This window comes from Neltuma alba, unplaced genomic scaffold, assembly GCF_004799145.2.
Source record: "Neltuma alba isolate B1F8T4 unplaced genomic scaffold, ASM479914v2 tig00013358_pilon, whole genome shotgun sequence".
NCBI classification, from domain to species: Eukaryota; Viridiplantae; Streptophyta; class Magnoliopsida; order Fabales; family Fabaceae; genus Neltuma; species Neltuma alba.
The window spans coordinates 53,346-68,739 of NW_021637623.1; the positions used below are offsets into that span (position 1 = coordinate 53,346).

At 31.8% G+C, this 15,394-nt stretch overlaps 2 protein-coding genes across 2 annotated transcripts; both read right to left on the bottom strand.

The window, feature by feature from the left end:
* Positions 1 to 948: 948 nt before the first annotated feature.
* LOC114736693 (interaptin-like) lies at positions 949 to 5,378 on the bottom strand. The gene is made up of 5 exons (XM_028924561.1): positions 5,250 to 5,378; positions 3,607 to 3,798; positions 3,133 to 3,170; positions 2,824 to 2,995; positions 949 to 2,406 (listed from the first exon to the last, which is right to left on the bottom strand). The coding sequence occupies exons 1-5, from the start codon at positions 5,376 to 5,378 to the stop codon at positions 949 to 951; spliced, it is 1,989 nt and encodes a 662-aa protein (XP_028780394.1).
* A 9,066-nt stretch (positions 5,379 to 14,444) lies between these two features.
* LOC114736698 (cyclin-dependent protein kinase inhibitor SMR2-like) lies at positions 14,445 to 15,394 on the bottom strand. The gene has a single exon (XM_028924567.1). The coding sequence runs from the start codon at positions 15,309 to 15,311 to the stop codon at positions 14,952 to 14,954; it is 360 nt and encodes a 119-aa protein (XP_028780400.1). The 5' UTR covers positions 15,312 to 15,394; the 3' UTR covers positions 14,445 to 14,951.

Sequence of the window (15,394 nt, forward strand, 5' to 3'; positions counted from 1 at the left end):
CTCAATAAAAACATGAATATAATACCTTTGGTTCTAATTATAAGATTTTATTTATAGTCTATAAACGAGATCTTATAATTAGGATTGGAAGTAGTAATATGGACCATGAATTCAGTAACACATGCTACATGCTCCCTTCAATATTATATATAAGTTTTGAATAATCAAATTAAGTAGATAAAAAGTTGGTTAAATTTTATTAAAAACAATAAATGTGTAGAAAATTTTTTCTTCAGATATATCCTTATTTATGGAGAAGGTGAGAGAGAGAGAGAGAGTGAGTGGGAAAATGAAATTAGACTTACATATAATTTACCATGAGCAAAAATGGAAAAAGTGAATTAAATTTCAGACAAGTACAAAGTGTAACTTATAAAAATGACCAGTCCCAAAAATTGTAATTTTTATATAGGACTGGAGGAAGTATTAATCTATGCATGGGATATTGATTTGGTTCTCCTTGTTCACTACTGAATAACTAGCTCTTTCTATGACTGATTGCCTTGAGCTTTAACCACAACTTGTAATCTTCTTTGTTCATCAGTCCCTCTTTTCCTTTAAGCTTCTAAGGAGAACCACACTAAGTTTTCCTCTCCAACAATAATCTGAGCACAAGCAGCATTAAGTATTAAAACTATTTATCTAGGATATACATATACACATATATAACCAAAAACCAATGTTCATTCACATCCATGTCATATACAGAAACGTGTTGTGATGAAATGACATATATAAGAAGTAACCCGTAAAGTTGAACGCAAAACAGTGTTCATTTTTCTTTATGCATGCAGCAAGACAAAACTGAAAAGTGAAGATCATTATATTAGTAACTTAGGTTTATCTTTATCAACTTTACAGATTCTTAATTTCAAAGGATGTAAATTACAGTAGAAGAGTGAGACAATAACATTAACTAACATGGAGGCAAAAGAATATCCTTGGAAATCAATCAGGTAAGAAAATTTTACCCACATCTGGAACTGGGGCATTATGCATGTTACTTTCACCAGGTACTTCAGCTCTCAAGAAATTTGTACACCGTTGTAACTTGTCCTCTAATGCAGCATTGGCAAGTTCCTGCATTTTCAAATGGGCTCTTGTTTTGTTGAGTTCATCTTCAAGATATAAACCAAATTCCTTCCAGCATTGAAGCTGAAAGTCTAACTCCAAAAAATGCATGCTTCCAACATCTGTTGATTGTGTGAGAAGGTAAACATCAGAAACTTCTTTTATGAGGATATTCATGCTCAGTTCATCTTCAACTTTGCATATTTCATTAGGATTCTTACAAGTTCTTGCTTCAAGCTCTTGCATAATCTGTTTTAAAGCTCTGATTTCTTGGTCAAAAGCATCAATACCCTCATATAGCTTCTTTTCAATGGTGATGATCTCTTGTTCTTTCTCAAATAGCTTATGCTTCCATTTTGCTTCATTTTCTTCTACAATTTTAGCCATCAAACCTCTTTCCTTAAGCATTTTTTCATCTTTTTCTGCTAGACTTTTCTCCAGAAATGTGATGGTACCTTCCATGTTCTTTAGTTTCTCTTGCAGCTCTATGCTCCAGAATTCCTTTAGTTCAATACCTTCATAGAGACACTTTATTGGAAATTTAGAGCTAGAGATATCAAGATCTGAATCAGAAGAATCCATCGTTATTTTCACTGGTAAAACCGGCTTCTTCAAATGAAAGTCATATTCCTCACTGTCATCAAGTCCCTGGCTATAATCTGTTCCATCTTGAAATTGAAACTTATTCATTGATAGATCAATAATCTCCATTTTTTGCTTTTCTATTGTCTTTTCTAGCTCCTCAAGAACAGAAACAAGATTGATGTTGGACTTCTGTGCTTTCTTGAGCTGGAATTCTAGGTCATTATTTAGTCCTTTATGATACTCTATCTCATCTTTCAGCTCCTTTATCATTTTCCCCATCTCTTCAGCCTGAAGCTTTGAGTTTTGACTGTCATTCTGTTTCGCCAATGATGATTCCTCTAGCATAGTTTTTAGCTGTTCGATTTCATCCTTCAACCCATAACATTCTTTCTGCAATGCAGATAACTCCATTTCAACCTCTTTCTCCTTGTCTGACTTGCTACACAAATCTTTCTGCAATCTTTCCACATCAATCAAAAATCTCCTAGCATTATTCTCCCACATTTTGGCTTCTGCATTAAGTAACTTGATTGTGACCTCTGCGGCATCCAAAAGATCTTTAGATGACCCTAAACTTTTCGCCAGTGTCGCACGCTGGCGTCGTGAATCTCGCTGCCCAAAGTCTTCCATTTGATCTTGACGCTTCATGCCTGAATTGATGGCTGCTGAAGCTGAGTAGCTGCCATTATTAGAGTGATCTGCTTGTTGATTTCCAGATGAAGAAGAACCTGATGCAAACAGATTTGTTTCCTGTAACAACAAAATGGATTTTAGCCTCCTGAAAAAAATTGAGAGCGGATCCTCTGCAAGTTAAAATTGAGGGTGTTGAATGTAAAGTGAAAGTATGAAAATAAGAATCTTTGTTAAACATTACCAACTTCACATATCCTCAACTTTAGAGGATCTAAATTTGAAAACTAGTCATTTTGAACCAAAACTTGTCCCAAGAGGCAAGAGGACAGAAAACAAATAGTACAGAAAGTAAAACTGATTCCAAAGTAACATATTTTCTTACATGCAATAATCTATAAATTTCTCTCGTGATACTTTTCCTATCTGGATTTGACTAAATAACAACCACACTTATTTCAGAATAGAAGTAAATTTAAAGAGAAGAGGCAAGTAGCAAAATATACAAAGTTCAGTGGAGAAGAAAGATTTTCATACATTGCTGCTAAGCTCAGCAGGTTGGCATGCGTTCTGCAATTGGTTGCAATATGAGGGTTCAACATTGTTGTTGAATGTGGTACTTTCAGATGCATCTGATTTATTGTCTAGATCATCATAGTCAACGTTCATTTCCTCCACAAATGAGTTTTCTTCATCCACATGCTCATCTCTGAAAAATTACTGTAACATGTCATTGTCATTATCATACGCATGCAGAAGGTTGAAATTGTTGAAGGTTTTGACTAAAAGCCAATTTCTGTTTCTCAAGGACTTGAATTGTCAAAAGTATTCATATTAGCTGCAAACCTGGTTGTTGTTGTTGGTGACAAACACTGAACTTGAACCTGAAAAATAGAGAGGACGGTGTTTATTTTTTTCACAATGGTGAAGAAATTAACATAGTTGGTACAAACTGAATCATGAGACTCGAATTAAATTTGCACACTAGTAACTATTTTTAAGCAACTTCTTCACGATAAGAGTGGCATTATTTAGACTACTGACAAATGATACTTGAACACAAATGAAGCAATATGATAATGGAAGTCTTACTTGTAAGATTGTGTCATGGTAGCATTGTTTCAAAGGCAGTGATAGACTGGAGGTTTCTGATTTGATGCAATTTGCCAAATCAATGGTGGCCTCTCCAAGTGCCCCAAACCTCACTGATCCCTATAATACAAATGTCAGTTTTTTTCTTTTTTTGATTATAAAGAAAGAACATGTGTGTTATATTGAAGATCAAGAATATATAAAAGGCATAGGTAGAGAAGCAGAGACCATGGCGACAACAAGCTTAATGAGGGAGCCTTTGAAATGATGAGTGCCTTGAGAAATGCAAATGGAGTGAGAAACAGAGTCATCCCAATGACACTCTCCATTTTGTACTGATGCTTTCCCCATTTTGCTTATGGTTTTCCCACTTTCCACGCTTGTTATGTAAATGAATAGCTTGTTCCATCCTTGTGGAACCTGCATGCACAGAGGCCAAAGCCAGGATTTAGTTATAGGGGCACTAATTGAAAAATATATATAGTACAAGATTTACATGTAAATTTAGAAAATATCCTTATTCACATACAAGCTGGAAATCTTGGAAAGTCAAAAGCGTAAGGGTTAGGTTGAAAATTGAAGAATGTACTAGTACTACGGAAACAATATTTAATTGAAAAAGATTACAACTTAGCTTTCTAGGCCTTGCAACTTGTGTTTGAAATGGACATTTTGGTCAATTGGTTGTTTCCATAAATGACGTTATAAAATTTTGGAATCTTAAGGTGGCATCACCCTTCATACCTTTGTCCCAAGGTGTTGGATGATTTTTCTTTCGGAGGAAGAGTCAAAATAATCCTTATAGGCCTAACGCCTAACGAATGATCAAGCAAGTGTAGTATATAGTGCTCACTCCGGATTCTTAATATAAAAAAATGCTTGACTAATTTGGATTAGATTAATGAAGTAATTATGACATGATCTCCCTAAATCATTTAACATTATACTAGTTCCGGGGTCCTTAATATAAGAACAAATTGACTAATTTGAATACATTAAGTAAGATTATTAAGTTAATTATTTGTAATAAATATGTGTTATCTTTTCTAAAATACCCTTGCTAATAATGTGTATTAGCTAAAATTACTATTTGATGGAACATTTAACATGTACAACTACTACAAAGATTATTTTAGGAAAAAATAGATAAATATGAGAGACAGAGTGGATTGGGTTCTTGTATTTAGAACCAAATTGAATGTCTAACTAGCTCTTATATTAAAGAATAGAGGTAGTATTATATATCAATTTATAAATTTGGTAAATTAATTTGAGGAAAAAAACGAGAAAATACGATAGTAAAAATTGAGATATTATATTTAGAACTAAGGATGAAAACAGGTCAAATTAATTTGAGGAAACAGGAATATAAGGCCTGAGCTTGTACTCAAGCTCAGGCTTGAGGGCTTGAAGGCTTAAAGCCTTTTTAAAAGACTTACTGCAAGCTTATTTTAAACTTGAGAGACCATAAATAAACTTTTAAACATACTAAACCTATGCAAATATAAGCTTTTGGTATACTGAAAAGCCTACATATTTTAATATATATTAATAAAATAAATTTTAAAAAATTAATTAGGCCAAACATGCAGGTTTCAGACCCAGTTTTAAATTTAAAAACCTAACATGTTTATCTTAAAAGGCCTCTAAATAGGCTTTAAGCCTGACTTATTTACTAAACAGGTCAGGCCATACTAGTCCCTAATTAGGCCAGGCTATAGGCCACTGATAAGGGCTTAACCTACTTCTATTCCTATTTAGAATTTTATCTTGTATTAGGGAATGGACGGAGTATAAGGTTAATGCTGAACTTTTTTTTTTATTACTTTACACTAAATAAATAGAGAGAGGGGAGAGAGAGAGAGAGAGACCTGAATAGCATTGAAGTTGGAGAGCTTGAAATCGAGTGAGTGGTGTGTGGTTTGGTGGTTGATGCATATTTTGTTCTTCCCTTTTCTGTTATTATTCTCACATTGCTTCTCATTCTCATTCTCATTCATATTCTCCCGCTTCTCTTCTTTACTCCACTGCAAAATAACACCTCAACTTTTAATTACCTAATTTCAATACCAATGTCTAACATATAATAATAATAATAATAATAACAAAAATTAAGGCTTGAGGTTAAGAGGAGGCTAGCATTTGTACATACCTTGAGAAGGCCATAATTATAATTCCACTTCAAGAAGAAGAAGAAGGAAATGAATTAAGCAAAGATGTAATATATAGAACTTGCCAACAACTTAACACACAGTGAGATATATACGCTTACAATATGTATTTACATTCTTGTGCTGCTTCCTAATTAGACCGCATAACCTTAATTTGAAGCTCATTGGCTGATATGGTCACAGTTTTAGTCGGTCCAATTACTTCTTAATCATAATCCTCCCTTTTCATTTCATTCTTCCGACTCACTCAAGTCAATTCAAAACCAAACACTATCATTTTAGTTTTATAAAATAACAGTCATATATATATATATATATATATATATATATGACTGTGTTATTTTATAACCATTGCTTTACTGTTAAGTTTAGACGTCCCTCAAAGTGTATTGGCCCCAAAAAGCAAAACAAATTTACTGCTTCATTTTCTTTAGAAGAAATTAATTGGAGAGCTTCATTCTGGTATTCTATGATAAGTATTTAATTTATTTTTAGTTTAACAAATTTGATGATGATTATACAATTAAATATTATGAGGGACGGCCGAATGTTAATATTTTATTTTCTGATATTATGGGATTATTGGGCCATTTGGTTAAACTTGATTCAATTATGAAAATGTTAATCTGAACCCCATGAAAATGTTTCAACCCCATGCCTGGCCCAATCCCAATTTATTACTAATTTATTACCAATTTCAATATAGATCTATTGTTTTTTAACAAGGCTGTGGCACATGTTAGGGAACTTTAATTAATAATAACACACAATGACTAATATACCCTTACTTACACCTTTTTATTTCACCAATTAAATAAAATTCAAGTTCCAAAGGAGTACATAGAAAAAGAGGGAGTATTGGAGAGATAAGAAAGAAAAAGCTAAAGACTATTGGATTTAGTGACACAAAATGTGCTCTCTATGACACTAGATCTGGGGTTCAATCTCTATCTAGTAGGTACGGTTGCCATCAAAAAAAATTTTAACAAAAAAAGGATGAGAAAGAAGAAAAAGTAGGATAATAGGGGAAAAAAGAACACCTTCTTAAGTCTTTCTTAAATGCAAGGTTACCAGTTTAATTTGACTTCAGATGAGTATGATAAGTGGATGAGTTTTTTCTTAGTTGAAAAAAAATAACTGCAGAAACAATATAATACAAAGAAAGTACTAAGTGATAATAATGTATAATACAGATGAAAACAAAATTAGATCCAGATCAAACGGCATAAACGACAATGAGAATATATGTGAGTTGACAAGCTTGATTTATATTTTTATACTATGCTATGTCACAAGTGCTAACTAAGGAGACTAGAACTAGGAACACGTTAGGTACCTAAATAATTATAGTTAAACCTACTCAATTATTATTTTTTTAATTTAACTTCCCAAGGGGCGCCGAAAACCATTTAATTATTTATTATGAACATGCATTATCATATTCGTCGTTTGCATATTATAATTTGAAGCTATCAAGAATAAATATAATTAATCACCCATTTTTCTTCGAAATGCTTAAACAAATACCAAATAATGATGTAATTAACTAGGTGTTGTATGGTATCAAGAACGTAAGAGAGCCGATCAACAATCCCAATAATAATAATGAGATAATTTAGAAGATTTGGACCGTTAGTTTCTTAAATCTCTCTTTCAAAAGTTTGCATTATCCAGATCATGCACGTACGTACAATATATCTATCCAGTTTTTAAAAATCTGTTTCGATTTGCGAGAAGTCAGACATCCTCAATATTCATTCATTCATAGTACCGTGAGTTGTTAGAATTTACAATCTCTCTCCCCCTCAGATTTTACAGACAAAGTTGCCTCTTATGACACAAACATATGTAGGAGGAATCCAACTGGTAAGTTTTGAGATAACCTTTTTCTCTCACTTTCCCAACATTTGATCTCTCTCTCTCTCTCTCTCTCTCTCTCTCTCTCTCTCTCTCTCACTTTATCCTAATTAGTTCTTTTCGACTTTTTCCTTTCTTTTCCTATTTGGTCTGATTACTTGCCTCATAATGTATTCCTTCTTTTCTTTCGGCAGTAAAGAGAGACGAAGAACATGTTAGGATCATTCACTCAGCACAAGGACAACTGGAATACACACAGAGAGAGTGTCTATATACACACTCTTTTTTGTCCATGATATAAGATATTGGTTAAAAGAAAATTGTGATCCAAAATATAAGACGTTATTAAAATGACTGATGAGGTTTTTCTCATTTTCACCCCATTAAATATAGGAGAGAGAGAGATAAAAGATAATAAAAGTGCAATACTCCTTCTAATTCTAAATATAAGACCCATTTTATAGTGTAAATTACACTATAAAATGGGTCTTATATTTACACTACAAAATGGGTTTTATATTTAGGACCGGAAGAGTATTAAAAATAACTTTATTATTTTTGTAGGGTAAGATGGGAAAACCCTACCATTTTATAACTTTTTATATTATGCACAGGAGGGAGCATATGAGAGTGTGACCAGAGCAAATTAATGTGTGATTCATACGATTTTCTTAATTACTTCATTAATTACTCGTATCAGCTTTAGCATCAAGCTTCCTCAAGCCTTAATTATGGCTGCTGGTTGCTTTTTGTACCTTTTCAATATTTCTTTGATGCTCTTTTCAATCCCTAAAGATTTTTTATATCTATCTTGGATCAATTAATAATATGAAGTTAATTATATTATTTTTTTAAAAAATGCTAAATTAAACAACGTTAATTAACCTTGTATGTCTTGTATGTTAGATAGTATATTTTATACCGATAAGTTTAGTAGTTCCATTTTACTACCTCCCTCCGATCCTAATTATAAAAGTTAGTTGACTAATTTGAGGAGATTAAGAAAAAAAAGTTAAGTTAGTTATTTGTTATAAATATGTGTTATCTTTCCTAAAATAACCTTGCTAATCAAATGTATTGGCTAGAACTATCATTGTTCGAAGGATTATCTTGGGAAAAAATGCATAAATATTAGAAACAAAGTGGATTGGGATCTTATATTTAGGATTAAAATAAAAGCCAAACAAGGTCTTATATTAATAACCGGAGGTAGTATTATTTATCCTGTCATATATTAACATCAGAATTTATTTAAAAATTAATTATTTCTGGCGTATGGTAAAATTCTATTCATTTTCTTAATCATCATTCGAGGATGTCTGATGCGTATGTCTTGTAGTCATATCAATTTTTTGAACGATGTTGGCAAAGAAAATGAATATCAATTTTTCACTCGGAAAAAATTATCAATTTTTGAAAGAATATACCCTAATAATGATCTCTGTGTGTGTGTGTAAGAAAGGTTTAAATTTTAGACCCTAAATAGTGAATATTAGTCACGCCCACTAATTAAGTCCCCCCACTAACCTGAGTTAGAATGATGGAAGTGATTATTATTATTTTGAAAACTTCAAATGCTTTCCATCGTCATTAATTCACTTATGCAAATATTTGCTAAATGAAGGAAAACTCAATCTTTTTTTTTTCTTTTGTCTTAAAATCTTTGTATTAATTGTTTTATGTGTAATTACTTTAGAACTTATGGAGACTGTTTTATAGCAAAATAACTTAGAGAGACATAATTAGGTTAATTAACGATAAAAAGAAAAATAAATATTAATCAGTCAGTTAAAGAAAAATGACATCATTTGAGAAGTTAATCAATTATTTTTGGATCATAATACTACTTCCAGTCCTAAATATAAGAACTAGTTGACCAATTTGATTAGATTAAGGAAATAAGTTAAGTTAGTTATTTATAATAAATAAGTGTTGTCCTTTCTAAAATATCCTTGCTAATCAAGTTTATTGGTTAGAATTACCATTATTAGAAGGACTATCTTAAAAAATTAAATAAATATGAGAGACAAAGTGAATTGAGGTTTTATATTTAGGACCAAAATAAAAATCAAACAAGATTTTACATTAAGAACTGGAATTAGTATATAATAATACTATCAATTTTCGAAAGAATATATCGAGTGATCTATTTAATAATTATGTACTCCTCCGGTCCTTAATATAAGACCCATTTAACTAATTTGATTAGATTAAGGAAACTAGGTAAGTTAGTTAATTATAAGAAATGTGACACGTTTTTCCTAAAATACCATAATCATCTTTCTTAATACCCCATCTTCCTCTTCTACTTGATTATGGTTGAGGGAGTATCTATAAAGGTAATTTAGAGAAAATTAAAAAATATGATAAATGGGTCTTATATTTAGAACGAAAACTAACTCAATAATTGAGTCCTATATTAAGGACTGGAGGAGTATAACTGTACTTTCCATTTTTTTCTGACATAAGAAGCTTTTAATTATGCTATATATCAATATATAAGCTGATTTAAAAAAAGAAAAGAAAAAGAAACTCTAGACACGCGCGCGCGCACACACTAACTACCTAACCGACCCCCTCCCACTGAGTTAGCTGGAATGGTGGGACGTAATTATTATAATTTTGAAAAATATAAATACTTTTAGTCATTCTAATATATATATTCAACGAAGCATTTGAATTGTTTTAATTTTAATCAGAACAAGATTTTCCTCCTGGGTGAATGTTATTTTTGTCTTGGTGGAGATATTGTTCTATTTTCATGTTTTATTTTAAATATGCATGATTATAACTTCAATACTTGTGGGAGCAATATTATTTTAATTAACGACCAATAAAAAGGACTACTGGGAGAAGTATAAACAAAGAGGGGACCTTTAATTTGTTGGTTAAAACAGGATACACTACTAATTAAATAGTAATTCTTTTGAGCAAAGAACATATAGAATTGATTAGAACGACATTTAGCCTTACTAATATTAGCTTCAATTATAAACAAATAAGATACAATCAAAGTACGTTTTATTTATTAAAATATCTTTTTAATTAACATCTATATCCATAAATAACTATCTATATAAAATTCAGAATAAAAGCACATCCACCACTTTAATCTTTTGTATGGTATATTTAATGCTTTGATTTTATTTTTTTTATACGTCAAGTATCATAATCTTATTTATAATGTGTCTAGTACTCTAGAAATTAAGACGCTGAATGTAATTAAAAAAATATCAGAAACAAATAAAATTGAGTTATATAGGGAAAAAGGATAATGTGACATAGAGTGTGTGAGAGAGAGGAGAGGGAGGGCAGAGGTGGTGGGGAGGGGTTATGAATAGTAATAACTAGTGAGCATGTGATAGTGAGTGATTGATTTACTTTTGATTTTCTTGAAAACGACGCATCCCAATGCCTTTAATTTATAGCCTTTTTAAAGCCACACATCTCCTTACCCTCTTCCCTTCTTTGCTTGTAAAGCTCCCAAAAAAAAAAAAAGTCACCGATCCTCTTTGAAACTTGTGCCCTCTCTCTTGCTCTTCATTATTCTCTTCATCAGTTCACTGCATCTTATCTGCTTCTCTTTCCCTCAATAATTTTATTATCTACTAGTTAAGTACACTCTCTTCCTACACACACACACATATATATGTGACTCTAAGAATAGAATGTAGTTACTGAAAATTTTTACAACAAGTAAATGACAAGTTTCAGTATAAAATAATAAGATCTATGTTTCTAGCTTATCAATTCAATTTTTGTGGTGATTATATCATTTTCTTGGAAACTCACTAATTTTTCCTAATCTTTTATAATATTCCTTCTGGTTCAAAATATAAACTAAACTTTCTTAAAGGGGTTTTTTTTATAAGATAACATTCACTTTTGTTCAACCATTTAATTATGTTTTTCTAATTTTGCCCTCATATATTTTCTTTCCTCTTTAGTTTATTTATTACATCTTTTACTTATTCTCTTCATTAATAAGGGTATATTAGGAAAAATAAATATATGCATTAAACATTTATTGTTTTAAATTGATTTTAATTAGTTTTCTGATAAACTTAATGGATAAAGTTTAGCTTATATTTTGTATCGGAGGGACTAATGCATTATAAAAAATATAAGAAAAAGTATACATATCCCTCTTATTTCTATTAATTGATTAATTAATTCCTTGTATTATTCCAATATTATACGCATATACATAAGGGCAACAAATATTAATATATATTACGTATAATTCTTAATATAAGGGTTAGTTTGACATTTTAATCGAGTTAGTGAAGCTTGGCTCCCAGAGAGTGGTAGATAGAACAAGGAAAGGTTAGTTTGCTAGGAACATTAGGAGATGCTTCCTCTAGTTCAGGTTACTATGGATCGCCGGTAAAAGGACAGATCAATCTAAGTTTCTAAATATAAGATCTAATCAATTTTATCTCTCATATTTATTTATTTTTCTCAATGTAGTTTTTATAGTAGTTGCATATATTAAATATGTTTCATTAAATGGTAGTTCTAGCTAATAAACATGATTACTAAGGATATTTTAGAAAAAACAATACCTATTTATTACAAATAATTAACTTAACTAATTTTCTTAATCTATTTAAATTAGTCAACTAGCTATTATATTAACAATCGGAGGTAGTATATAACTATTGTTGTTTATATTTATATCCCACTTTGTTTCCATTATTGAATTGTTGAAGAGAATCATAAAAGTGAGTCTTATAGTAGAAGACTTGTGTTCTCTACAACCCTTTTCTTTGCTGCTTTACTTGCATCTTCATGGGATCATCACACCCCTCTCTAGCTAATTCTCAATTATGATTAATATGTATAATAGAGAGAGAGAGAGAGAGAGGCTCATATATATATATATATATATATATATAGAGGGATCATTGGGGTTGGCAGCTTTGGGAACATTGTAAAGAGTGAAGATAAAGAAACGTAGAGTTGAAGCCAGTTAGTATCTATGATCCCATGCCCAAACTGTTCATAATCATAAATATTCCATTAAAGCCTGCTTAGATTTGCACTCTCTATTCTAATTATTATTAATTATTTCCCTTCTCCTCTCACCCACGCTAATCATGCTTCCCCCTCTCTTTTTTATTTTCTTTTCTTTTATCATGCTGACTTTAATTTATTTAATTACTATCACTTAATTATATAATTACCTTTCTTCATCTCCCCCCTCTCTACTAATTACAACCATATATCCTCTTCTGATTAACATAACCCACAGCTCAATCACATACAGTTGAGTAATTTATTACATATGGTATAGCACCCGTTATTATTACTCACTTAAGTAATTCATGTTGATGAAGTAAAGCTTAATTATGACCAGGAATTTAAAACCCTAATTAAAATAATTTAAAAGGTGGACTTATCATTACCGTGTTCAGCTCATCATCAAACACTTTTTTTTTTTGGGTGCAGATCGATCTCTTCACAATATCAAGAAAAACATATATTGTAACCATCTATTTCTAAATCCATATATACATATATATATATATATATATCTAACAAATTAATAGCCTTTTTAATTGAAAGTCAAGAGCTTAAGAGGATAGAATTGATCTTCTTTGGCTGTTATATAGATATATATAAACATGGACATGTAGATGGAAATGAATGCAATTATTAATGGTGGAAAGATAAAAATGGTCCCTCTGCCTCAACTTCTTGTCAAACCTAAATAGCTGCTTATCTTTATTCAATCATATTCCTTTTCTTTGTCTCAAATCCTGTCCTTCACGCTTCATGTCTCTCTAAACAAATTCTACTTTTACATATCACAAAAGTTTGGTACCAAAAGTAATTATATAATTCATTCAAATAATAATAATAATAATGCATCAATAAAGAAATAAATGGAAAATATATATGAGAGATGATCATCTCAAGATCTATTTATATATAGTCTCATCTCAATCAAACAAATAGCTAGCTGGCTGGGTCATCACATGCCTACATATTATTCCAATTCCAAGTACACATAAAAAAGATTCAAAATTGGCGTTCCAGAAAAATAAAAATTGGTGTATATAGCTAGCAAGCAGGGTAGGAGGGAGTCATGTGGGTGGGTATATTTGATTAAATTTTATTAAATTTTTTGTGGTAAAAAGACAAAAGAGCTGGCGATAGAATTTGATAATAACAAGGCACATCACATTTGCATAGAATTCTCATCCATATGGGATCTCTATGTTGATTTCTTCAAAATTTATTGATTAATAATTATATATTCTGCCATATCCTTTTTGTTATATTTCTTACACAGAAATTCAAGCTTCCTGCATCAATCCCAAAGCCGTGTCTATTACTCAACCTTCCCACACATTCATTCATAATTGTCAACCCCTTTGACACATCATTCTTTTTTCTTTTTTTTTGGGTCCAGCCTTTGACACATCAATCTTTAATTATTAATTATTTTTTTATTTTTTTTATTTTCTATATTCATATTTTTCCTGGCCAACAATATCATTATTGTATATGAAGAATAATCAACCGCATGAGCTCCATTATTCTTCACTGCGATAATGGTGTTTAATTTGAATACGTAATGCAAGCCACCAAACGCATCTACCCCAAACTTATCAACAAAAATTAACCTTTTCCGCTTTCCCAAGAAGCAAAATTTCTTACACTTTACTCATGATAATTATTTTGAATAATTAATTTGCGAGAGATCTCTTCTACATATATATAATATTTTACTCAAGGTAAGTAATCAACTGTAATAGGTTAACAAAAAATATACATGTAAATATGTGAATAATTTGTATGAAAATTAAAATTGATATTTGTGTGCTCTTAATTTGTTCGTCATTTAATTAACAATCAACACATATTTTATCAGATCAATTTTTGTGTTCATAGTCTGGGAGGGCATTATATACAGCATTATTTATATTGAAAAAAAAAACCAGGAAGGATACACACACAAAGGAATTTAATTATTCTATATGCAAACAGAAAAAATAAAATTCAGAAAACTCAAAATTCTTTTTCCCTCTCGTAGTCAAAACACAGGCCATCATTCGTCTGATGAACACGTATATGAGATATGACGCATCCCACTATAATAACAATTACACAATGAAATCCGGAAAGAAATTAAACTGCGGTTTAATTAGCACTGAGAATCGGTAAATTGAAGGAGAAGGGAAGATCATGTGGAGATCATGAAATTGCGGGGTTGAATCAACACTTCGTTGATCGATATATGTGATTAATGAACATAATGGATTCAGGATCTAATATATTTTCACATAGTAATATATATTATGCGAATTGGATATATAAACATTAAGGTGTGAGGCTAAAAAATTAAAGAAATAAAGAAGAAAGGAAATGAATCGCACAGGTGAACTTGAGAGGAGAGAGAAGAAGAAGAAGAGGATGATGATGAAGATGATGAAATGTCGTATTCACTGGCTTGTTCGTTAAACTCTTTTAACAGCCGGGTGAATAAGGCTCTTTTCGATCCAGGACGATCGAGAAGCAGGTTCGTCGTGCTTATCATCATGTACACCGGCAGCTCCTCTTTGGAAAATTCGATCGGAAGAATCCATCGATCTCGTCCTTATTCACCTTCTCGAACAACTGAAACTCCTCCAGAAGCTTCCTCTTGCAGGAAACAGCGCGTTTCGCCTTCTTCGGCGCCGGCGGACAAGTCAGCGCCTCGGGAATTCTGTTCTCCTTCGACGTCGGAGTCCGGCAGCTCTCATCCTCCTCCCTGCCGCTGTGCGCGGCCGCGGCCTCCGCCGATGAGTCCACACGATCGGTGTGATCGAGATCGGGAAGCTCAATTTTGACGGCGGAGGCGGTGGAGGAGACTCGCGGCTCGGGGAGATCGTGGAGGAGCTGGAGATCGGTGGACATGGCGGTTGGGGAAATTGGAGGAGAGAAAACGTGTTTGGGATGGTGAGAAAATGAAAATAAAAAATAAAAACGGTGGGGAGGGG